The sequence below is a fragment of the Bombus flavifrons genome, chromosome 7, assembly GCF_040668555.2.
Source record: "Bombus flavifrons isolate JBK064 chromosome 7, iyBomFlav1_principal, whole genome shotgun sequence".
Lineage (NCBI taxonomy): Eukaryota > Metazoa > Arthropoda > Insecta > Hymenoptera > Apidae > Bombus > Bombus flavifrons.
In genome coordinates, this window is record NC_138448.1 from 6,773,946 (window position 1) to 6,800,625 (window position 26,680).

Consider the following 26,680-nt stretch of genomic DNA (forward strand, 5'->3'; position numbering starts at 1 on the left):
ACAAGTTTAGTGACAAGGAAGTATTATGTGAAAATTCTACATGAAATTTATATAAAACAATACATAAAAATACATAAAAAACTACATAAGAATTATACAAACTAAGTTCTGTTACAATTGGTATTTCTATTCATATACGACATCTACATTATTCCATTCCAAGAATGTTCTTCATTCTAACCTCGATTTCCCAAATACCCTCCGCCAAACACTAAGACACTATCTTGTCTGCTATTTCTCATCTTAATCGAACCATTAAATTCAATCGGTGCTACAATGACTGAAAAGAAAATTCCGTCTCCGGTGAGGATCTCATAATTTCTATTCGATTCTCTTGGCGTCACTTTCGACTTGAACGCGTCGTGGGCGTTAGCTTTCTGCCTACGTTTCAACGTAAAATATTCAGTGTTTTTCACGGACGCTCTCGTATCGATCAGAATGAATTCGTCTCAGCCGGTGATCCTCGTTGCGCGACATTCGGGACACGCGTCGCCTCCGGAATAAAAGGTGAAACGAGCGGAATTTGCACGAGTAAAGAGTAACAAGGAGACGATGGTGGAACGGGCCAGGACGAAATAGAGTACAAGTAGCAGGAAAATCAGCAACGTCACGTGCCACGTGCCTTCTTCAAATTTTATTCTATTCAAACGCTCCAGCTTCGATCATGTCTCGTTTTCTCTGTTCGATCGTACTTTCTTCGCGATCGTCCGCCATTGCCTCGGTTCAAGTCGAGAATGTGTAGGATTTATGATAACCTTATTGGGAGGTGCAAAGGAGAAATTATAATTTAAACATGGATGTTTAAATTTATAATAAAAATTTGTTTATACGATATCAATCAAGGTTTCATATACATTGGTTCACGAAAGTATCTGAGTGTTTATCATAGAAAACTCTTACGTCTATGTTGTATGTTGTATGTGTCGTATAAAACACTTCGGAATTTCATTGGCACTGTAATGAGATACGAGGGTCATGATTGTAGTGGTCAAATTTGAGATACATCTGATTTTATATATATATATACAGGGTGGTTGGTAACTGGTGGTACAAGCGGAAAGGGGGTGATTCTACGCGAAAAAAGAAGTCGAAAATATAGAATAAAAATTTTTCGTTTGAGGCTTTGTTTTCGAGAAAATCGACTTTGAATTTTCGCTCGGTACGCGTGCGGTACGTTATAACGGATCTCACTATAGATCGTTGTCTCGATGGAAAAATTAAAGAAAAAAAAATTTTTTTTTAATTTTTATTCTATATTTTCGACTTCTTTTCTCGCGTAGAATCACCCCCTTTCCGCTTGTACCACTAGTTACTAACCACCCTGTATATAAACTATATATATATTATATATATACATATAAAATTATAAACATTACAAATATTTGATAAATGAAAAATATTTATGCAAATATATCAACAATTTTTTGGTAAATTCATACTTTTATAAACTTAACCAATTAACCACAAAAATGGACCCGAAATAGAGATCTGTCTCATGTACTTAATATTAGTAAGTTATAGCGTATGGAATGTCTGATCATGATCAGTCATATCTACTTACAAAAACTTAATTGGATTCTAGAAACATAATACACGTAGAGCTGATTAATTAGATTTATCTCATATACTAAATATTAATAGACTGTAACCTGTAACGTATGAATTGTTTGATAATGATCGAATTTATCTACTTATACTTCACTGCATTCTACATAAATGATGCAATGTGTTTCATTAGCCATATTACCATATCTATGTAGGAAGCCGAGAACACTTTCTACAATCTCTTGAAACTTAGGCTTGCACCTATTTATTATTGCTATTATATTTCTAAATCACACTTTTAATTTACAAGGACTTTCCATTTAAACACAGAGTAAAATTAATGGAAAAGTTAACGCGGAGTTAGATGAATACCAGGTACGTTCCAAAATCGATTTTTGTCAGAAATTCTCCGCTTTATAAAAGTTTCTTTCTCCCACTTTATGCTGATATGCATATGCTTCCAAACTTTCTGTAGTAATTTACTCAAATTTTTCGATTTTCTCAAAACGCCGATTCTTTTTATTGGAATTTCGTTGTTACCTCTGGGAGAAATTTAAATTTAGAATTCCGGAAATCGACTCGAGCGAACGACAATAAAGATAATGTAGATAAGAGAATGTGATTGTGTTTTATAAAATTCATCGTCGGTTATTGTTCTACTAAGATATGATTAGAATTATATATGATATATTAGAATTATCGCAGTGATTTTATTCTACATTTTTGACATATTTGCACGTGTATAGCTCTCTTATCGATTATTTAGTCCTGTTCAATCTGGAATCAGCCATGTTCAAGTATACTTGATAAACATTTAAATTGGATTATCTCGAAAACTAAGCCGAAAATGAAAAAGCGTCATTCTATATTTTTTTCGTATTTTTTTCACGAGGAATCACGTGCCCACTTTTACATATTATTCGGCCCGACTCTACATATCTCGTTTTACTTTCTTTGATACAAATTTTACACCGCAGCCGTTCCCATGTTGCAACTATCTTATTAGCAAGTAAATCGAATTTCGTAGATCTTTCTTCAGATATTTTCGTTTGGCGTCACGATGCCACTTTCTGTGCATTACTCCCGCGTTTTTCATACGGATTCGCACACGATACATAGGGGAAGCTCGACGCCTGAATTTTTCAGGTGACCGGTGCCGTGCAACCCGTTCGTTCTTAGAATGGAAAATTGTTCAAAACTCGAGCGACTCTACGTGTGAATTTTTCACGCGAACTGGTCCATGTAACTTGCCTCATGCTCGAGATAATATTTTTCGCTGAAACCTTGCTAGTTGTTAACTTCAGCTTTTGAAGTTTTATACTAAGAAGATACTGCAGAGAAAAGAAGTATTTAAGTATAATAGGATGTTAAGAATTTAAATTCGTAAGAATCCAATGACGATGACTTCCTCTTTTGAAATTTCTTATAGCGAAACAGATTATAGTTGGACAATATACGTACCATTACGTTAATCATCCATTTAACAACTAAAAGCGATAGTGCTGACGTTTGTTTCTCATGATTACATTAAACTGCAGCAATTATATCAATTATCCTTCTGCATTCCAGAAAAAAATGTCTAGTATCGTTAATTTTCTAACAAATGTTTGCACGTATCATTATCTTTTAATGCAGGATTTTTTAATAGATTTCTTATTTCATTTTCATAGCGTTGAATTTTTACAGGCGTATAAAAATTTACAAAATTTAATATACTTGCATCTAAGTAATTAGTACGTAAATGCTATGATAAATACAATATATTTTTATTTAAAAAAAAAAGAATGTTATGCAATTCAGATAGTGAGGTATCAAAATTGGATAAATAACTTATAGAACGTGAGCCTTTGCGCTAAGATCTGAAGCTCAATATGCTTACATTCCTCTAAAATACTTCGAATTACCCGCGTATTATTCAAATACAGAAACTTGCGCCAAAAGTTTGGTATCGTTAAACACGTGTTCTGTGGAAAGGAACAGTGTTTCATTGTGTTACTGCGACGCAGTTCACTGTACCGCTAATCTAATAAAACAAAACGATTCCTACATTTCCTCTGGCTGATTCATGTCGTACACGCGTTGAATAGTTCACAGGTTTCGTGGCGAGATAAACACAGTTCTCTACGTCTACCTTCTCACGATTGCAATACGTTTTTCTACAGTTTCTCGAGCAATGTTGCGTAGCAACATGCAAAGAGCAAAGAGCAGAAAAATTATCATTTCAAAACTAGACACAGATGTTTATTAATATTTAAAAGTAATAAAATAAGTTTTAAGAAAGATATACGTGATGATATCAAAGATACAGGTGTCATGTATTATCCTTTTTTAAGAAATTTGTTATACAGTTTCCTAAGAATATGTACGAATCGTTTAATCGATGAAACTTTAGCAACGGACGAAATTCTATAGAATTTTTGTTGAAATTATCATTGAATGAAAGACCATAGAGAAATGTTTAAGTCGATTTTTGAGGATTTCCTATTTTTGCTACAATCTTGCGAAAGGAAATATGTAAATTAACGTGACCTATTTACGAAGCTATTAAAAATGTATTAGAAATCTATTAGTATTGAAATGTAAATAATTGAGATTCCATTAGATTTCAAAATAAGCGATAAGTAGACTGCAGATGTTTGTGCATTTATGGAAAATTTAATTTATGCAAAAATATATGACACGTTGAAACTTTAATACTCACTATAGTATTTAGTGGAATATAGTATTTAGTAGAGAAAGATCTCTAATTAAATTATATTTTCTCAATTCTATTCGTATAAAATATAAATTTACGTAACCGTCCATACTTTGATCATGAATCATTGACAATCCAAGTTGCAAAGAACGCGTCAACGATGTTCAGAACAAATAAACTCAAGAAACGCGAAGTATAATATTGATGCACATATGTGTCTCAATTATATTGTTTTCTCTTGACTGTCGCGCAACCAGGAATGAATCATTTGTTAATTAGCTCGTTGGATGTCATTCACGACTAAGATTCACGAGAACGCTTTTTGCTTTTTTTATTTTTTTACTCCTTTCCTTATTATGACCAACGTATTCTAAATTCGAAACAACAAATCTTATTCAGTCGTTCGTGTAACTGGTTGTTTGCACGGGAATCAGAAGTTGTTATTGGTAAGAAATACCAGACGGTAATCCCTGAATCTTTTCCCAAGGAGAGTCGCGCGAATTAACGAGAAGAACGCGTCGTTGCGCGGTTCTTTCCGCTCGATTTTGCGTTCCAAACGTACACTAACTCGCGAAAGTATTTCAACACTTGTACAAACTTTTTATGAATATACATTATATGTGTTGCGCGAGACGTTTTGAAATATAATTAACACTGTAATGAGACTAGACTATCATGGTTACGTTGATAAAGTATAAAAGAAATCTGAAACTGTACATAGTAACTACAAGATATTTAATGCAAGCATATAATTCGCAGAGATCATTAAAGTGTTTAGACAGTAGATTATCTATTTTATTATTAAGCATCAATATTGAGTAAGATCATCTTTAACATGTATTATACGTACAAGATTGTTATTCATGCTCTATACTAATTTTTTAATAAATACATTTTTACAATAAATATCTTGCATTTTTAGTATAGAGTTTTAGTCTCGTTTCAAATTTAACCAATTATGGTAATCGTGCCTTGTTGCAGTACTAATGAAATTTCAAAATGTTCTACGTAACACATACAATAAAGGCTATATGTACATGTACAAAAATTTTTTGTGGTAAGTGTCGAAATATTTTCATGAGCCATTGAATGTACTAGAAATCTGTACAACTGGGAGTTCCACCAGTGACGTAACGTCGCGGTAACGGCATTTTCAATGACCCGTGTGCACGGATATCGAATACTTACGTCACGTGTAGTCATTGTCGTTGCACGCTCGTTTCGATCGCCAATCTTAAGAAGATGTGTACATCTTACGTACAGCGCAAGAAATGAGATAAAACTTTGGCTTTGTATAGATACAGAGATAAATGAATGTTTATGTAAATTAATTATTTTATGAATACAACTGAAGGAATGGAGGCAGAAATTTGTTTTATCCATTAAATGTTATAACGATTATAGCGCGATGTTTTGACACTTAATTCTGGAAATGAATAACGTAAATGAATGCGTGTAATATGCAAAAATATAGAATATACGCAAAGTAAAATATTCTCTAGTTGCGGTAATAAAAATATGTATGTGCATAATTATTCGCAGTCCAGTGATAAAGTAATGTTAGCTTAGTGCATATATATTATAAAATGTGGTTATTTTGAGATCTGAACTTGACAAGCCAATACTACACATTAAAATTGCAAGTTTTATGCAACAACTATATTTTCAAGAAATCTAAATACGGAAAGATAACATTCAAGGAAAAAAATTTCAACATGTTCGAAAGGTTGATACTCCACGAAGACGCTTCATCGTCGCCTCGCTTCTCCTCGCGATTAAAAACTGTCCTCGAAACATTCTAGTACGTTTTATATATATGTATATGGTTATTCCGAGTGGAAACATCGACACAACGTTGTTTCTGTCTGTGCTATTTGCACGTGAGTAAGATTCTTTTAGAAATTTTCCAATTTGAACTGGTGCGAAATTTCAATGCTCCAAACTGCTGTGAGCTATTTTGACACAGATAGCGAAGATTTTGTGAGATATTCGTGCTATGTGTATAATAGTATTCGACGGAGTATACCATTCATGCCCTTGGTATTGATAGAACCGATATAGTGAGTTCGTGAACTGAAACATTGTATGACAACATCTATTGATGTATCTGTACGTATCTAGGCTCATACACGTTATACACAAGGCTCTTTGAATATTACACTGCACAAATCCTTCATTACCACAAATCTTCCATGAACAACTTTCAGTAAATTTTGGCAATTGACGTTCTCGCTGCTACTGAAATTTCATTGTTTCCACCCAGAAACAATATACCTTTCTATTAGAAATTTTATTACGTCTGACTTCGTTATCGATTATTATTGGGATTATTAATATTCATTCCCGAGAAGAAGTTAAAAATACATATTTTTTTCGATTGATGCCTGAAACGAAAGAAATCTTAAATACAGAAATAGTTATTTCCCAAATTTGAATTCTTCATTCTTTGTTTCATCGCTGTCAAGGGAGTTAAATTACTTATTTCAACCCTTCAAGCGTATCAGCTTCAACTACTGACCGATTTTACGACATCATTGAATCTCTTTCATCAATTGTACTCGTTTCGTCGCTTGCTACGAATGGATAGTAAAGAGTAGCGAATTCTGGGAATTTTTAGCACAGCACTTTGCTGGCTCCTTTACGAGGAAAGGAGACCATGCAAATTGGACCGTCTGGCTGCATTAAAGGACATAATCGAGAATATTCAAACGATTGCGTCACGCGCGAGAACCATTATTCTTATATAGCATCTCGACGATTGGTACGTCCCAACGAAAGGTCGAAAATAATTTACGACGACGTTAAGTAGCTTCTGCGGTGGATCGCGAGGGAACTGAATCGAACACGATGGCTCGTTTCGCGTTCCTCGACAATATTCGTTCGTTCGAGCTGTAAGCTCTATCGACACTTAATTATCAATGTTACCGAATATTCCGCAATTGTGTCGCGATCGGTTTTCGTTTCGGGAAATTTGTACCTTTCTCAGGCGTTATAGCATTGAATCGTAAAATATAAATTACGAAGTGAGAAGACAATGATGAATGGGAAATAATTGTAATTCTTTTGTGCGATTGGAATCGCAAAAGGATAAATTATGAGTTGGAATTGTAATTTTTCGTAGCAACGAGTCGTAAAGCGTGAGTTATGAACCGGAAGATAAATCTGTCCGAAGAAAACTATAATTTTTTGGTAATTTTAGATCGCAAGGTATAAATTATCAAAATGGGACAGTTGCGAGTGAATAGCAGCGATTGTTTTAGGCTGCTTCAAAGATTAAGGGAACACGAAAACAGAATATTCATGAGTGAAAAATGGTACGATGATTTTTATAATGCTACTAATCATTGATAATAACTTCAGACCTTTTATGATACTGTATACCGAGAGCTGTATAGATTTTATACAAAATTAGGACATGATAGTTAATAAGAATATCATGATATTTTTACAATAACTGTAAACATTTCTTGCAATAACTAATTTATAATAACTTCAAGACTTTGTATTAAAATAATTAAAAGAAAATAAATAAATGCACAAATCGTGAATGAAAAAAATTGCAATTTTCTTAGACTAAGATTAACAAGAATACACAAGTGACTCGTGGTCAGTTCGCGATAATTCTAATTTATTTTAATTATATTCTTGCCAGTAGCACTCTGTCGTAAGAAAATATTTTAAAAAGATTAGTAAATAACTGTGTCGCGACAAAACGAGTTCGAAAATGTGCACCGTGCAAAGTGTCGTTCGATGGTATAATCTTATCAAAAGTTTTATCTGAATCCCGCGTGTAATCCTATTATATTCCCTACACTTCGCGCGATACGGCTCCACTTTGAAAATCCCAGTTGCTCACAAGACGAGGAGAAACCAATACATTCCTAAGTATTATACGCATTTATTCCACGGATTCGTTTACCTGGCTCGAAATTGTTGTCCGACCGATTTATTTCCGACGAGATTATTTATCAGAATTAAACGATGCAAATATTTTTGCCACTTTTTCCACGTATTTTGAGCATCGAAATGTTTTAGAAGTTGTTCGATCACTCGCGGAGAGACGCGATCGCGAAGAAACACGCCAACGGGAGTCGTAAATTCCCGTCACGATTAGATAATCGACGCCACGAAATGATCGATCCCCTATTTCGACTAGGATAATAGAGGTGGTTTAACTGAATATGACACTGATATAATAAGTTAGAAATCACAGTTTATTCCAACAATTTTGTGAAGAAGATAGTTACGCTGGTGCGTATGTGTAAGATAAGTAAGTGACTGATCTACGGGTGTAAACCCGGTCAAAGAATGTTGACTGCTTGAAAGATGGAAGATCAGTGAAGTTCGGTGATGATGCTGTGGCGGAGGAAAGCTAAGGATGGGTGTGTCTAGCCCACGGGACCATCGGATTTATTGGTGACGATTTTGGCTAAGAGAGTAAGGGAAATAGGCTTCGTTGTTAATTGGTTATTTGCTATGGTGGTGGGTGAGGAAGGATGCTAACCGCCCTCGAGATAAAGTCGCTGGTGGGAGGCCGCATACCTGAGAAAAGGCAACTTTCCCGTGTCAACCCGTGGTGGACAATAAAGTTTAGGAAACAATGCAGAGAAATTCGGTTCGAAGGACCTCGACTAGGAAATTGCTGAGATTTATGGAGGGTACTTGAGAATATTGAGGGTACGCAGTAAGGGCGAGCGGACATCTGGTTACCATCTTGTCCGCGGTGTGTGGCCAGGTCTAGGTATAGTGTCGCCCGACGTAACAGAAGTATTTATAACATTTAAAAATAATAGATAGATAATATTTCATATATACGAAAGGATATAAAAAAATAGAAAAGTAAATTATCTATGCTGCTGAAAATAATTATAAAATTGTTCTCCGCATCATTTTGATTTTTACATCCATTCTCTGCGTGTGTACGTTTTTTGAATTATTATATTAAAGTCAATTTTTATCACTAGATCGCGTATTCTTGTATTTTTGAAAATATAAATTTGTATTTTTTAATGCAACTGAAAGAAGGAATTATTAAAAATTACAAGAAATATTCTACTTTGAATATTTCATATAGTTTTGCATATTATATGCGCTCTGTGCATTTCTACATCTTCAAATTTCCTATGAATGTATAAATACCAGCAGTCTGTTTGCCACAGTGTCATATGAATAACGAATCAATAAATTCTAATCAATCTGTGGATCCTAGAGAATTTCTATTTGCTTACCTATTGCTGTAATAGAGTTCTTCGTGGTAGCGGTCCTTTAATTATTTTGAGTGTAGTTCGATTTAAAAAGAGAGGGGCGACTTTCAGATATTCGAAACGTTTCCACTTTGAAAACAAACGCACGAATCACAGATGGTACGCTATTCGTTGCCGTCTTACAACATAAAACTTTTCTTTTTTATCTTGTATTATTTTGAAGCTTTGGTCTGGCCTACTTGTATGAAACACTGTATATTATTATATACCGTCATCCGTAAGTGATGGTCAAGCAAATTAATGCAAAAAGAAGGATATTTGCTGCTACATTTATCGTTCGAATATAATTTGTAATATTTATATTGAAATATTCATATTTCTTTCATCTTTCGCTCGACTATTTTACTAATAAAAATTTGTTTGCGTTCGTTAACGCTCGGTCCTATTACGAGAAGATAATCGCTTCAAAAGATCGTGTTATACAATATTCTAACACGTGATGGAATTGATCGTACTGGGAAATCGACGCTATGTGCTCATTGTGTGCCAGTTTTAGACTTCTCGAAATTACTCTTCTATATAAACAATCTTAGTCTTCTATCAAATTAATTGCAAGTGTGACTTCAAGCACAAATTATGAGAGTCGTTTGATGATTCGATCTTTTACTCGATCGTAATGTCAATTTATTACAAAAATAAAAAGTCTGATATTAGTCGTTTTAACTGGTTAAATAATTCTCGTGTTACTTATACCTTTCACCAAAATCAAGAAATTTTTCACTAATCCAGTTACCTAATTGATTTCTAATAGACTCATCATCGCACGATATTCATTCTCGAATTATTTGCAGTTGAAACAGCATTTTGATTGCGTGTCAAACGAAAGTTTACACAAGAAATAATGAAAAGTGATCTAAGAAAAATTAGCAGGATCCTTCATATCTTCGCGTGACTCTGTCGAACAACCAACAAACAGGGCTGGAGAAACCATCGATATGTTGGATGATGGCTTAGAAAGAATGTTATCGATGCTAGAAACCATTCGTCGACACATCGTTTGCACACTGATAACGCCATGGAATTAGCTAATATTTGATCAATAATCGATCTGGCAACTGCTAGCGCAATCTCGAGACCAGATCCTCGTTCTGTGTTGCTCACTGACTCACCAGCGATTTGTCGCAGCATGATCGTTGCTCGGATTGCTGCTCGAATTGCACCGGGCGAATTTTCTGATCGATTGTACCATTATTCGAGACGACACGATTATTTTAGAATCGTTGGAAACATGGTTATTTTACAGAAGATGTCGTAATTTTGCTACAAAAGCGACACAATTTGAAGAACTTTTTTTTTTGAAGTATCATGTGTCAGCAAAATCTTCACGATCATAAGGCCTTTTTAAGGTTGTACACTAAAAATGATCAAACTAATGCTAACTACGTGGAATAATCGATTTTAAACCAAATTATAATCATTTTATATCATCAATGGGAAACCTTGTAGATAAAACAATTGATTTGTTGTAGATACAAAAATCGTTGAATAGGATCCACTCCATCGATTTTAAACCTTCGATAAAGAAGTGTAACATTTGGATGTCTTCCACGAATGAGATATTATTATATATTATTATTATAAGAAATATTATTAAAATATTAAAAACCGGGAAACTCTTTGATACTTGCAGCGTTAGTGTAATTTTCCAAAAATGTATATACCATCGAATGTTCGCAGGTCTTTTCGACTTCACGAATTACGTGAACCAAACGCAGTAGATCCCACGCGCGCTTACCCACGCGAACGTAACCGTGATAATTCGTTTACAATCGTCGACCTTTTCGCGCAAGCGCGTTAATTACCATCGAGAAAAGAACAAGAAGGAAGAAAGGAAAAAAATTGGAGGGATATTTTTATCTGCGACGATTCGTTTCCCCGCAATTTCTCTTTCGATCGACGTATCTTAGCCGGAGGATCAATTAAAAACGGTGTTTTCTCTCGCCCTCGGTTTCTCTCGTAACTGTTAATTTCACCGACGATTAATGCCACTGCTGGATGAAGCTGTCCCACGGGATTTTTCCTCTATGCAAATTCCACGGCTGCTTATTCCACTGCATGGAAAACGGTGACCTGGAAAGCGGGGCTCCATTCGTCGAGAACAATTTCCCCGTTGGGGCCAATAAAACCACGCGTACTACACCTTCTTTCCCTCGTCCACGTATCGGTGAAACGTGACGAAGAAAACGGTGATCTCTCCTTTTATCGCGGTGCAAACGACATGGAATCAAGCGATCAACGATCGTTAACCGTCGCGTACCGTCGCTCCTCTCGTCAGATAAGCCGACGTCGATATCGCCGCTTGTCACCTTTTGACTAGTTTCGGGAAATTTCCATCGTCCGTAAAGGTGAAATCGAACGGCGCAAGTATTTTTTAAAGAGAAAGTGAACTTGTTTTCTTTCCAAATTCAGTGAATCTTATTTTGTGAAATTAGTCGAACAGTGAGATTAAAGTTAAAGGAGCTTTCAAAACCTACGAGACTTGTAAGGTGCAAACAAGTTGTGTTGTGAAAAGTGTTTTAGGAGAAGTTTCAAATAAAAGTTACTTTGAAATGTTTCATTAGAGGAAAATGGTGCGTGAATTGAATTTCTGATATTTCAGTCTGTCGTTGAATTTATCTTGTTCAAATTCGAACTGCAGAATTTCTGTTTTGCTTGTACCGACTTTGGCGAGCTGCTGGTAGCTCGTGAAACGTGTTAGCACGAACTAGAACGTCGTTTCGATAATTAATTGGGTCAACATGTTCATAGTGCAACGTGTTCATAGATTGCTACGTTCCAGAGATAGATTCTGTTGACTTTGATGTCTGAGTGATGTATCATTCATCATGATTCATTTCTTAGTTTATTAATTATTTTGTTAATATTAGAAACACAGGATATTACACCAGTTACACTAGACTAGTGCATATTGCATACACAGAGTCTAGTACTTACAGCTAACAAGAACTTTCCTGTTGAATGTACTTATTTTATTAAAGAATAGTCGACTCGAACACTAAAATAAGAAATACCAACAATGAGAAAAATAAGTCAATGAGACCAAACAAAGATGGGTTCGGATAATAAGAAAAACTGAAGCGAAGACGCCAAGATAAAATTCCAACCACAGAAAGAAAACAACGCAAGGCGAAATATTATTAAAAATGACAAACATAAATACATAAGAAAGAATCTCCATAGAAAGAAACACAATAGGAAAACTGCGAGATTCCCTTAAATAAAAACGACCTATCTAAATAGAAATCTAAAAATTCCTGGAATATTCTAAAAATTTCTAGTATTCCCTTAAGGGTATATATCAAAAATGGGAGAGTAGCAGCAGCTTCAAGTATGCCGCGATATTGAACTAGAAAGTTACCGATGTGAAAATACGACACGATATACGTGAACTATACACATTCGATAGTATATACCGTATTTCCTGTAGTCTTTTTCACGCTGTAACTTGGAATCTCCATCTTCTCAGCTATCTGCCTATTCACCCTTTCATATGTTCCCAGAATGTACGTGTGAGTATCATACAAACTTCGCTCGACTTTTTCACCGATCTTTAGCTTTATATATCGTGGAAGCTATAATATCCTCGTTTCTATGTTATATCGAATTATCAATCGCAAATTCATTGGAATCGCGTCTAACAATCTAAGACGCTGAACAGATAAGGCGTTCCACTCTCGACAAAAGACGCGCGAAAGGACTGTGTCAAGAGCTCTTTGCTTTGGCTCGCGAAAGAACACGCCAACACGTCTCGATTTTCGTTCAAGATGTACGTAATACTGGATATATATGCCACGACAAAAGAACGACAACGTAGGCTCGCTTTTGGTATCTTGCAATTTAGAGAAAAACAATCTCAATACGAAATTTGATACTTCTGTCAAGAGAGAAACTGAAATGGACGCATCATTGGTGTTACGTCGCGTGAGATGGTCCGTGCGACGTCCTTCGTTGTCTGACGTAAGGCCCCACCATAAACTGAATCTTATTAACTTCCAGGAACCTTTAATCCTGCAAGTATTTTCGGTTTATGACTGGTCCTTAGAACAGTCCTTAGGTTTATGGCACGTTCTTACAAATTACGGAGATTGTCTAACGGAAAAGCTGGTTTTTCCCATAAACAATGAGCCACGTTGGTAGGAGGCTTCTTCCTCCTATTTTCATTCCTAACGTTGGCCATAACCAATGGGCATCGCAGATCGTTACCCTCACTTTCCTAACGAAAAGTGTGAGCAACGAATCCGCTTTCTTTATATAACAAAGACAGCCACTCCGAGCTTTCCTCCGTAATCACACAAAAACGAACTTCACTTGTTCTCACAACTACAGAACAGTCACTTGTGCTCTAGACTTCATCTCCATACTTGATCTCTAGACTTGTCACAAACAGTAACATTCGAGTAACAGTCAAAGCTCATCAGTAACAGTTAAAACACAGTTCGTGGAACAGAAGGAGTCAGAAGTCAAGTCAGCAGAATCGCCAAGTCGAAGACAGTCAATCGACAGAAGATACATCATCACAGTCGCCAACACGAAACGAGTCTCAGGTCGTATTCATTCGTAGTTTAGCATTCCACATACGCACCAATGTATCACATCTTGAAGTTGTTGGATTGTTGAAAATTTTTATTAACCTGTTAATATCAGCGTTATATTCAGTCAACCACCCCCATTATCTTAATCGAAATAGGGGATCGATCGATTCGTGGCGTCGATTATTCGAATCGTAACGGGAATTTACGATTCTCGTTGGCGCGCTTCTTCAAGATCGCGTCTCCCCGTGAACAATCGAAAGTTCAATTGGATTAAAAAGAATATAAAGATGTTAACAGATCTAGGTACATTGGGAAAAGGTTAATATTCATTAGCACGGGAATGTTGATTCATTAGAAATGAAAAGCAAGATTAAAATACATCAGCATTAAAATTCGTATCGATTTGAAATTAGAGCAAACAACTAGGAGTACTAAGATCTTATAATCTTTTTGTTAATCAACGATTGTCTAGTAACGGGATCCCGACTTCCAATATAGCGGAAAATTTCTTGAAAATTATGATTTCTATATATGAAACTCTTTCGAAGTAACTTTAGACTGAAATTAATAATTATATTTATGGCTAGCCTCTTCCACCTGTTTAACGTACACGTATACGCTTTTTGATACATATATTTCTATCTTGTTTATTAAATATTCGCTATACAACGGCTGCAAAAAGTACTTGTACACCATTTTACTCGTTATAGTATTTACATATTAATTAATTAATTGAGAACTTGGAGAGCTTGTGGAAGATTAATTAGGTCAAGAAATGTAGAACCGGACGAAAAGACGGTTCACTGAAAAATAAGAGTATGTTCAAATATTTTTCGTAATCATTGCATTTCAGATTCATTTAATTACTTAACTTCTCAAGGAACAAATTAATGAAGATCAAGAAAGAATAATTATTTCTCACTTCTCTGAGAAGAATAATATATACAACCGTCGAGCCTTAAGTTTTATTATTCATGAGAGAATTTCATACATTCACGAATACTTATCGACAATGTATATCTCAAGGGGTTAATTACCTTATGTAATTACGATCTGCATTATAAATTTCGCAGTCCAGAACAACCTTCTCAGTAAATTAATTCTGATAATGTAACTATTCATCCCAATACAACAATACACTATACAACGATACTTGGAAAAATCCATTGTTTCTTTCAAAGACACAACAAACTTCATACTTTATGTAGAAACTTTCAACAGGCCTGATAAATTTCATATTTCGATATACACTTTCCTCGATCCATTGGATCAACTAGAGAACTTAGCGATATTACTTCAGCCAATTCTCCATAACGCAATTAATTGGTCGAGTGGAGCGGAATCTGGAGATCCTCTTTTCCCTTGATATTTTTTTTCCGAGCCAGCTGTTTTCAGCTTCATCGGCGGGAACAGGCGGTCATAAAGGATTTGTTTGGAAGCCCCGCGTTACAGAACGGCGTAATATCGAAAAGGCTTCTTCGGTGCATTCGTCTGCCACGGTTAACACATTCCATCACCCCTTTCGCGAGTAACCAATGGGTCACCGTGCTGTCACGTTTAATCGTAGCCTGTTACGACTACACATTCGATCGTGCTATTCTTTCTTCGTTTCGTTAAATCGTTAACACGTTGAATGCTACGGTAGTCATCGGTGACCCATGTTTTATTAAATTAATAAATTTGTTTTAATAAATTTTTCAGAATGAATTTGAAATAAAATAGATTTTATGCACTAACAAATAAATAACAGCGTGAATGGCGTTGATAACATCGTCAGAGAAAAAGTGGGCAAACATAGTATAATATTGAAAGGATTAAATGTTATGGTGATATATATTTCGATGCATCGCGGCTCTCAGGGAAAAATATCGAAAATATGTGAATCTATAAAATTGGGAAAATATCTAGAAAAAATATTCCTTGTACGTAATTCATTGTACTCTAATTGTGGAAATTACCCATGAGTCTATTATTCTTTTTCTTTATCTAACGTTTATCGAGCTCGTGGGTATTTTTATACCTCGTCATAATGAATTACCTCGAACGACTTCAATGACTCGCCACAGTGATGGTAAATTGTTTCGTGATTATAAGTAACAGGAATTTTTAATCTATCTATCTGTGTTATTTGAAATTCTTTGTGTTAGTATTGTAGTTAGATTGAATTAATTGTAAAGGAGATATACACAGTTTAATAGGGAACATCAATGTTTTCGTTATCTACGTATTTCATTATGGGTTATTAATGATACATTCGTTATTCTTTGGATTCTTCGTACTATCGTTAGTCGACGTGGTTTATTAATAGTTGACGACATCTCCAATGATATTCAGCAGCATAAATTATTTAGTCAAGGCATTCTTTGTAATTCCTTTTGTCGACCCTCCAATCAGCTGATTTAGCAAATTACCTTTCAAACGCCGATTTTTTTGGGCTATTTCTGGTCAAATGGTATCTTTCAAAATATTAAATAGTTCTTTTTTTTTATTTGAGGAAAATATAAAACGTGAGATATATAAATTCGAAAAATCAGAGTTAAAAAATATTCGTCTTATAATTTTTCCAACGATTCGCAATTTTGATGTCTAACGTATATTACCCCGAATAAAATATTTGAATAAAAATTCTCTTTAGCGTCATGAATAAATGATTTCATCTACACCTACATGCACAAGCATAGTCATGTACTGAGAAAGCAAATAGTGTAAGGAAAAATCAAAAGATCATGATTCTTCGTAGGAATGAAACATTTACGTGCTTAGGCACATAGCCAGGAGCAATTATGTTATTCAAGGAATTTGTTTCGACGATGAAAACCGCGTGTTTACGTATGTAAATCTGTACAGGTGGAGGCACGGGCAGATTTGTTGAGCTCGCGTTCATCGGGGAATATTAATGGGAACGAGTATGCATATCGTGCCGGATGGAATTGGGATAAACATGCATTCGCGATTTCTCGTTATCCCGGCGTTTCGATGCTCATGTTTATTCGCTTGCTGATTTAGAGGTGCGATTAAATTTTGGCGCACGATACCACAATTAATAAATTCTTTTAGCAGAGAAAATATGGCACTTCACGGTTCTAGCATATAAAATTATATCGTAGAACACTTTTTACAAAGTCAAAGAATCTTTCATGTTTTACAATTTATTTAATAGTCTCTAGGTTCCGAGGTTAAACACTTTCTGGCAAAATTGCTATTGGAGGCCTACTTTTAAAGCCTTATTTTACTAAAAATAATTTTATTTAAGTGACTATGACTAACACCAGCGTTGATAAATAGCTGAATTACAACGTAGCGTTCGATTTTGATCAGTATAATTCTCGTATCAAGCTTAACCTTTTAATCTAAACTTCACCGTGCTCTACATACCTTGAATGCTCGAATTAACATCGAACCCCAATCATTATTTCAATAGATACAGTTTTATTTATTCAACTTAAGGCAAACTTAAACATCACCATTTCTTACCTTAGACATTTAAGTTACCATTGAACCTTATTATCACCGCCATTCAAACTTTTACCATCTCAATAATTCCGAAAAATTCTTTCTATTTCGGCACTAACTACCAAAATTCCTTTGCAAGAATGGCATCGATATACTCTGACGCAGAATGATCAGTCTGTTTGGCCTGGGGCGGGTGGAGGGATGCATTCGGTTTCCTCTCTGGTTGGCGAGGCATTTTGAACGAGAAGCCCCGCGGGGTGAGAAGCGAGACACGAAGTAGCTCGCAAATGTTCACCTTGCTTCGAATGTGGAACATCGATTGACCGGTGAGCCGTGTGTGTTAGGTCGTTTGTTGTTTAATAGAAAGGCGGCTGTGGGTCTCCGGGTGGGCGACGGCGGATGGGAAACAAAGCTCGTCTGAAAGCACGGCCCTGGCGACACGCGGCGAATGAAAGTCGTACACTCTCTCGTTCGAGCCTTGGGGTGGCTTTCGTGGTTGGTTTCCCTTTTGACTCGCTGGGAAACAGGGCCAATTACGACCCAGCTTAATCGTGATAGCCCAGCGGCACGGGAACAGTCAGCACAACTTCGAACGTTAATTCGTCCGGTTGAATTTATTTTTCCATATTTTCGATCGAAGAAAACCACGTTTTAGCAAAGTAGAGCGAGGGATTGATACAACGCAGAGTTCGTTCGAGGCAGACGTACCTAATCGAGAAATAGATAAAAGCCACGGTGTTAATGGTATCAGTTCGTTAAATTTAATTAAATTCGATCGCGCTCGTATTTGGATTTTGAAGAAATGAAAGCGATGAAAGTTGGATAGCGTTAATCCGACGAATTTAATCAGACCGATTCTTGCATAGCCGAGATTCTTTGGTGCAAGTATTTTTATCAGAAAGGGACGTTTGTTTATAATATTTTGTACCGGATTTTACAGTTTCAAATTACATTTCTCAATATTCCTAGGAACTTTTAATGAGATTACTATCTTATTCGTGTATTTGTTTAAAGATTAATTTCTTCGTTTACTTTCATATAATATTGTAATGAAATTTAAACAAACTTCTCCGGAATATGCTGTATATTTAGTAAAGTATCTAACAATATTTGCCTGCACGATAGACGCGTCCTGTATCGATGATTAAAGTATAAAACTTGCATCAAAGAGATGAAAACGAAGAAAAAGTGTCTCATACATTTTACAAAAAAAAAAAAAGGAATAAAATTTCTATGAGAAATTGTGATTTAGTCATTCTAATAAATTTAATATCAAAAGACCCATGTTTTTGAAGAAATGAATTGCATTGCAGTTCGCGCGATGATTTAATTCATTAATTAGGCAAATTATTCGATCGATACTTGAAAAACTAAATCAAACCGTGTTTCAGAAGAGAATTTTTTTTAATAGATTCTGTAGAGTAGTTCGCTTAAAATGAACACAATTATAGAATGGAGAAAATCGAGAGTATTTGAGGTGGAAAGTATGGTTTGAGTGTTCTTCGAACTCAATTTGCGTTTATTGTTTCCGATCGATTCTTCGACAGGTATACTGTCCTGGGTACCTCGTTGAGTAGTGGCAATTTCCAGTAACTCGTTTGAGCTGATGCAGTTAAGACCGAGAGGAAAATCTAGCTTCGAGGTTAATTAATTTTTCCGGAATTATTCGAAACAGTGGATTCGTTTTACCCCGTTTCACGTGCAATGGAAACTCACCCCGGGAGAATAAAATTATTAAATCGAAGAACAACTTGTTCAGTGCTTGTTTTGCGTGGACGCAGGAAATCTATGTTATTTCCTATCTGACACGGTATCTTACTCTAATTAAACACACGACTAACCGTATCATATTTCCAACAAATGTTCATATATTAGATTTGTCGCGATTGAGTGAAATGTATATTAAACTCAGTGATTTATAAGATGATCGTTAATAAAATAGAAAGATTATTATAGATATACAGATTAACCTTTATGTGGAGACCCATTTCCACACATGTTAATAAATCTCAGATTAGTTGGCGGTTTTATTTCTAGATCACTACGTTATAAAGGTTAATCCAATATAATTATCTTATCTGAAGATGCGTACTTGTTTGCTAAGATTTTCAACAATTGAAAATCTTCGAACACTAAATTTTTGTTTCTTAAAGTTTCTTACAATTAAAAATATTTAACACTGAATTGATTGAAGTGATTTTACAAACGCTGAATATTTATTTCTGAAGATCTTTTACCAGACAACATAGGTTATAATAATGAAATAAAAATTAGATCTTCTTTAACGACGATTAATCTCCAATTAAATATCGATAAGAAGACAATTAACGAAATACACAGATTATTGTAATCACGAAGATTAAGAAAGAAACGTGACAAGATCTCGACTTAAGCCAAATATCACAGAATCGAGATTTCCGGCGGCGTTAAGCAGCAGCAAACGTATCGAGCTTAGCCGTAAAAAGCACAGTCACGCAAGCTACTAACAACCACTTGCATCGTGGAATTGCAATTATAAGGGGGCAATAAAGATCATACGAAACGTCATAGGTGAGCTTTTGAAAGGTAGAAAAGGAAAAAGCCCTTTATTGGTAATCGTTTAATCTAGGTCATAGCAGGAGATATCTTTATCTTCCCTTCAGGATAGTCGAAACCGTAGAACTAGTGGTCCCCGAGGGGAAAGAAGAGACAAAAGGAAGTTTTCCCTCGGAGAAACGGGAACTCTTCTAGACAGCCGAGCACACGACACATTTCAAAGTTCGATCGCTCGATATCGAGCTGGAAATTGTGGAAAAAAGAAATTGAAGCATACGAAAACTTCGCGACAGTTGCATGTAGTATATACGAGTGGAAAGCAAATGAAATCTCGAGCTGTCTCTTCCTTTCTCTTCACTTATCTTGGAAGTTTCCTTTGAATGATTGATGGGCTGGAAGTTTGTTGGGAATAAGGACGGGAGATAAGGTGGAAAGAGTTCTTTGGAGGTGGAGTATGAGGCTCGATTTCGAATGCATGTTCAAGGATGATGGTGGTAAAAGTGGAGGGCCCTTTACGGCCGATTAGCTCGTCGGCGTTTGCCTTTGTGCTTGGAATAGATTGAAACATTAACCCTTTCGTGGTAAGTCGAGGTTGAAGTGATCTTTCAAAAGCGTCACTACCGCACCTCTGCGTTTCTATCATTCTGAAAATTGTTTCCAACTATTTTAGAATTGCAATAGAATTTCTTGTATATGTGAACCGACTTAGGTTTTGAGATCCAATGTATGTACGATACGTGCACAGCATGTTTGATAGTTTGATTTAATTAAAGATGCTGCACGTTGACGTGATTAACCTTTCGCTCGCCCCAGCGAGATTAAATTTAATTAAAAACTTTAGACAAAATAGAACGTCACAACACTCGTCTATTATACAGGTGCCATTTCGGGGCCGTATGCGTTTCAAAGTTCTCGCTCTTGACAAGTGCAACCGACGATCGTGAAATAATAATGGGAGTAATAAAGTAACGAAACTACTGGGATAAACGTCGATATTTATTAAAAAGAAGATTTTTTTATCAGCATAATTTCTTATGTTTCTTGTGAACGCTATAGTCGTAGAAACTTTATAATTTGGATTTATTTTCATATCTTCTAGGCGATTAAAAAGTTTTAATTTTATGCTAAAGCTTTTCTTCACACATTAGCTCTTATTGTTAATCGAAACAAGAACAATATTAGAAATCAAAAATTCAGTGATCGTATCAACATTGATGAAAAAGAATAGCCAATGAAGTTCAACGTAGAATTACATGGGTTAATTTTCTTATGAGAAGAAATATTGAAATTGCATGTTATCGCCGACGAATATCTAGAATACATGGCCATGACCCCCCACGTAGCTTTAGTTCGATCTTGGCAGACAATGTTTCCCTTTAAAATCGATTAACCCGGATGTGTTCTTAACGCGCGCACTCGTACCAAGAACTTTGCAGGGTAAACATCAGAATTCATTTATACGATCGATGAAGCATCTTGCTCTACATTCGTCAAGGTTTTAACCGTTCGTACACGGCGCTGCCATAAAAATGCTAATTTATTCCATTGTGCAATGTTACTTCAGCTACTCGAATGTTCCACTGATAAGAATTTTCTACCGGCGAACAATTTGCGGTTTCTCGCGTCTCTATTGACACGAACTAGCAAAAATTATGGATGGAATGTCACGTTTTCATAGTTCCATTTTCCTCTTCTTACACCGTCTCCATTTTCATCGATAGTTCCTCTAAAACAAATTGACAAATGGTTTTATGCAAATAATATCTAGAGTTTCTTGCGCGATAGAGAGGAGTTTTCAGGAATTTGATGGAAGAGGAGTAGGGTCCGATCGATGGAAAGTGGATCTTCGCGAATGACGCATTCTGAATACGCATTTTAGATCCTCCCTGTTTCCAACATTTAGCAATATGTTATATCTAGAAAATGAACTACATTGATGTACGCTAGAAACTGTTTGTCTCTTATAAAAAGTTACTTTCTCTTTCCCTCTGTGCTTCCTTCAAAAATATTAGTTATAAATATTTAACTAACTCTTGCTCTAAAGCAAGAACTGAAATTTTTTGAGAATATAATAGATTAGGTTAATCTCACTTTTGTTCATCTCTAGCGCTTGCAGCCATCTGAGGTGGTTGAATAAATTAGTCGTTAAATGATAAAATAAATGGAATAAGTTTTTGCTTGCTATTAGAAATATTCGTTTCTGACATTTACAATGGGTAGAGAGATAGTTGATTTATAAAATAAGAAAAAGGCACTATGATTTTACAAAATAAAATTATATTTGTCAAGAGCTATGATTAAGATCTGGTATATATCCCAGACTAGATCACTGATACTAATGTGATAAAAATGTTTCGAATGAAAGTAACTAATTGTCACAGTTTAATAGTTTTAAACTCTTTCCAATCTAATTACATGTATACCATCTTCTTCTGTTCTAGTCTGAAATAGTACCTTTGTAATTTTTATATTTAATTATCGTGAAAGCAAACAGGAATTCCACCATAAATTAATAACTAAAAGGTACATATATGTAATTACACGATGTTGAAATTGAAATTTTTTTGGATTATTGTTCTTGTATTGTATTTTATTGTTAGTGTTTATCTCTGATGTATCGACATTTATTGTAAAATCTTTTTTGGTATATTCTGTTTTGTTCTGTTTAGTAGAGGTTTAGTAACTTCTATTATGTCATCCGTGGCATCGTACAAACAATATTTTGTCGTGAGATATCTCGTCCATGGTTGTGAAACGGTTAAAAAGGATAGCAGGGACCTAGTAACGCAAAGAGGTCGATGATCCTGTTCTTTATGGGGTTGTCGGGATATAAGTTCCGCAGCAGGACAGACGGCGCCAGCCTCTGTCTCCTTGCCATTAGGGAAGCCTACTTTCTGTGTCCAACACGGACGCACGTTTCATCGTTTCCGTGGAGGGAGATCTCACACAGACGAGCTTTAACGCGCAGCACGTGATTGCATGCGCACAGGACGACACGGGTCCTCCACGAATTAAGTTGTTTTTCGAAACTCCCGATCGGGGTTACGTCCTTGGACGCCCGCTGTTCCCGTTAGCCCGGGGTGTGCCCCAGATTTTCATCGATAGCACTGTTTATTTTTAGGTTTCCACGATATCGGAGATGGTCCGCGCGTCAGCAACTATTTCATCTTCGGCTTGGGGTAACTTTCCCGACCTTGCTTCCCTATAGCGTTTTATGACCCTATTAAATTCGATAAAGTCTTCCCCTACATTGTATTCCTGCGTATATATCTATACAATTTCCCCGTGTGATCTAATTTTGTTATTTCCCCCGATGTGTGTCGGTATCTTATTTTGTGTCTTATTTCATTGAACGATAGAACACGTGGCGTTCGATATGATTTGAATTTCGCGTCAACTCGAGCGCTACACTGCGCATGCTCTTTAGTCGTCAGCGTGACATTTTACTGAAGAGTATAACAAAGAGAATTCGATATTCGTGAATGAATGATGTGGAAGAATGGTAGAATAGGAGATGGAGGGATTTGTAAATGTCTTGGGCAACACATGAGGAATGTACATCGGATTATTCTTAGCTTTAGTTGACAGAAGAATGAGGTTAGACTAAGGTCAATGCAGGCGATTCGTTGATTTTAATGATAAATTTGTTTGTTTCAGCTGAATGAGGCTCATGGAACCCTTGGGTCTTGCCCCGGATATGGTGGAGACGGGCGCATTGAAAAAATGGTCCGACTTCCCTGTCCAGCACCGGTTCACTGATTACTCCAGTTCTATTGGAGAACCTACGCATCATACTATCAGTCCTTTTCCTTGTCAACCAGCACTTAACAACAAACTTGCACTATGGTAAAGTTGTAATCAGTATGAAGAATAAATTTAATTTGTCTATGAAGGATTATAAACAATATTGTATTTCAGGGCTGGAGATATTTCTGTTTTACAAGTAGATGCAGTGGTAAATTCTACCAATGAAACAATGGATGATAACAGCCCTATGTGCCAAAGTATATTTGCTCGGGCTGGTTCGGCGCTTAAGATGGAAATATTTAATGAAATCAAAGGTACATAGTTTGTAAAGTAAAGAATAATTAGATTGCCTGTAAGCATACAATATGAATGACTATGTTTACAGAATGCAAAACAGGTGAAGTAAGAGTAACACAAGCCCATGGGTTACCTGCACGTTTTATTATTCATACTGTAGGACCAGTATACAACGTGAAGTACCAAACAGCAGCTCAAAATACGTTGCACTGCTGCTATAGGTATATTTTATCCATCTAAAGCAAATGTATTTATGATATATAGATAAATAGCATAAAATAGTACTTAACTTTTCTTGTAGAAATGTTTTACAAAAAGCACGAGAGCTTGGTTTACGCACGATTGCGCTACCGGTAATTAATACTGTACGAAGAAATTATCCTCCTGATGCGGGAGCACATATTGCACTTAGTAAGTATGAATTATGTAAATTAGTATAAATTTCTAAGTTTAATGAGTATAAATCCATACATTCCCTTGTAATAGGAACAATAAGGAGATTTCTGGAGCAATATGGTGATTCTGTAACATGCATTATATTTGTGTTGGAACCGTGTGATCTTGGAATATACGAAGTTCTTCTTCCTCTTTATTTCCCAAGAAATTTAGCAGAGCAAGATAATGCGTGTTGGCAGTTACCAAACGATATAGGTGGGATGGATGGTGAACCTTTACTTCCTGATCGACAAATTAGAATCATCGACAATCCTCAACATGCTTTACACGGTAATAATATAAATCGATATTAAAAATGTGTATATTAGTGCAGTTATTTATTGAAATCTTCTGTTTATTATAGGTGATGAAAGTATAGAACTATCTGCGCAATTAGAAACATCCGTTAACATTGGTGAACACGCGTTTGCACAAATGCAGGGTGATTTAGATAGACAAAGACTCCTCGGAGAAAGGCCACCAGCTGATCCACTTGCGGATATCATGCTGAAGCAAATGCAACAAAAAGAAAGGTATGATTGTTTGAAAAATATCTTTAGATCAATGTTTCTCGTTTTGTTTACTTTATCACTTTAATATGGTAAATTTGACGAAATTCTGTATCAGCGCGTTTGGTATTGTAAAATGTTTAAATACAGAATATCAAAGTATTGCAAAATAGTCAACTTGAATAGTGCACTGTTGCAATATTGAAATATGTTGTTTGTTCATTTAGAGAAGTGTTTTCCACTTATTTTTGCCAGGATGCTAATAAACATAGTGTTCTATTCATACAATGTTACGAATGTAATTCTATACAATATCAACATCGGTTTTGCGTGTCATAATGCTATTTTAACTATTTAGTAACAAGCTGCTATCTTGCATGCCAATACGTATGTGATCTATGCATCATCTCAGTGAAAAAAATCCTTACTTATCAATATTTCATAATTTGTATATGCATCGTGAGTCGATAAGGAAGGAAATGGAATTGCACAGTTTCTGTTTCTACATTTTACTTACGATTAAATTTTTTATCCACTGATATATTGATAAGATACTTCAGAAACTTTCTCACTTACTAAATGCAGGTTTCTTTAATACCAACCTTTGTTACACAAATGTTTCATTCAATGAATAAATGCATATTTGTTAAAAGAAAATCAATATTTTAATACCAGTACTATTTGCGTAGTAACACGTACTACGTTTGTATATTCATATTTGATATTAGTTTTCTCCGGGTTTTTTAACTTCACATGATTATATAATTTCACTAAAATATTCCTACAGTTTGAACAATTTGTTATTCGTTCAATTAATTATTCTGTTCATTACATAATATTGTTACAATATAATATTTACAATTATATTCGTAATTCTATAGATTGATATTTCTGTCTTCTCTTAAGCGATCTCACACCGTATTATTTATTATATGGTATTTAATATCCATATTGATCGAAATGTAAATATCGATTTCCTGTCGGTCAATGGAATTCTTCTCTACTCATTACGAAGGAAAAATTGTCTATCTTTATATAGACAGTTGCTATCAATAATATCATCGATGGAAACGGCCTCGTAACCTTTCCATGTCTACAAACTCGTTTACTAGAAATAGCAGAGTCAGGTATAAGAATATTCGATAACTAAACCATTTGAAAAATACAGTTCATCCCATTTTCCACGAAAGTTCGTTGCCCATAGTCGCCACTTTATTACACGATTATAATGTCTTTGTATTCACGCCATCAAGATAAATCATGTGTCCAATCATGATGATTCATTAAACAGGATAAGTTTGACATTCACTGAAGAATCCTGACGCTGTTTTATCGTATCTTGCACTAACGATAGAACCAGGTTGTCAATCTGCAGTTTTGCACCTTGACAAAAATATATTTCGATAATTTAACTCCAATTTTCTGCAATTTTCCTTATTAATGGAAGATTACATCATTGATATAGAATGTGTTGTCCTTTTGCTATTACTCTTGTAGGATCGATGACTTCAGCAATCATTCAAATATGTATACACAGTGTTCTTAAGTAATTTCAGATATACAATTTCCTAAAATCTGCTATATTGCTACAAAGATTTTGTAGCAGTCTTCGTAATAGTAGTCCAAATGACATCGCGCCCTCTCTTGAGTTGGTGTTATTCTTAATAA

At 35.4% G+C, this 26,680-nt stretch overlaps 1 protein-coding gene across 2 annotated transcripts in view; it reads left to right on the forward strand.

The window, feature by feature from the left end:
- Nucleotides 1–26,680, forward strand: part of Gdap2 (ganglioside induced differentiation associated protein 2) — a 67,280-nt gene that overhangs the window by 14,637 nt on the left and 25,963 nt on the right. The window contains exons 1-7 of one of the 2 annotated variants that reach the window (XM_069116366.1): nucleotides 23,467–23,621; nucleotides 23,682–23,870; nucleotides 23,943–24,085; nucleotides 24,157–24,289; nucleotides 24,370–24,479; nucleotides 24,555–24,794; nucleotides 24,868–25,036. In XM_069116366.1, the coding sequence (XP_068972467.1) occupies nucleotides 23,686–23,870; nucleotides 23,943–24,085; nucleotides 24,157–24,289; nucleotides 24,370–24,479; nucleotides 24,555–24,794; nucleotides 24,868–25,036 (980 nt within the window). In that variant the 5' untranslated portion in view covers nucleotides 23,467–23,621; nucleotides 23,682–23,685. Of the gene's footprint in view, nucleotides 1–23,466; nucleotides 23,622–23,681; nucleotides 23,871–23,942; nucleotides 24,086–24,156; nucleotides 24,290–24,369; nucleotides 24,480–24,554; nucleotides 24,795–24,867; nucleotides 25,037–26,680 lie in introns of those variants that run through there. The other variant, XM_069116365.1, reaches the window with a different exon arrangement.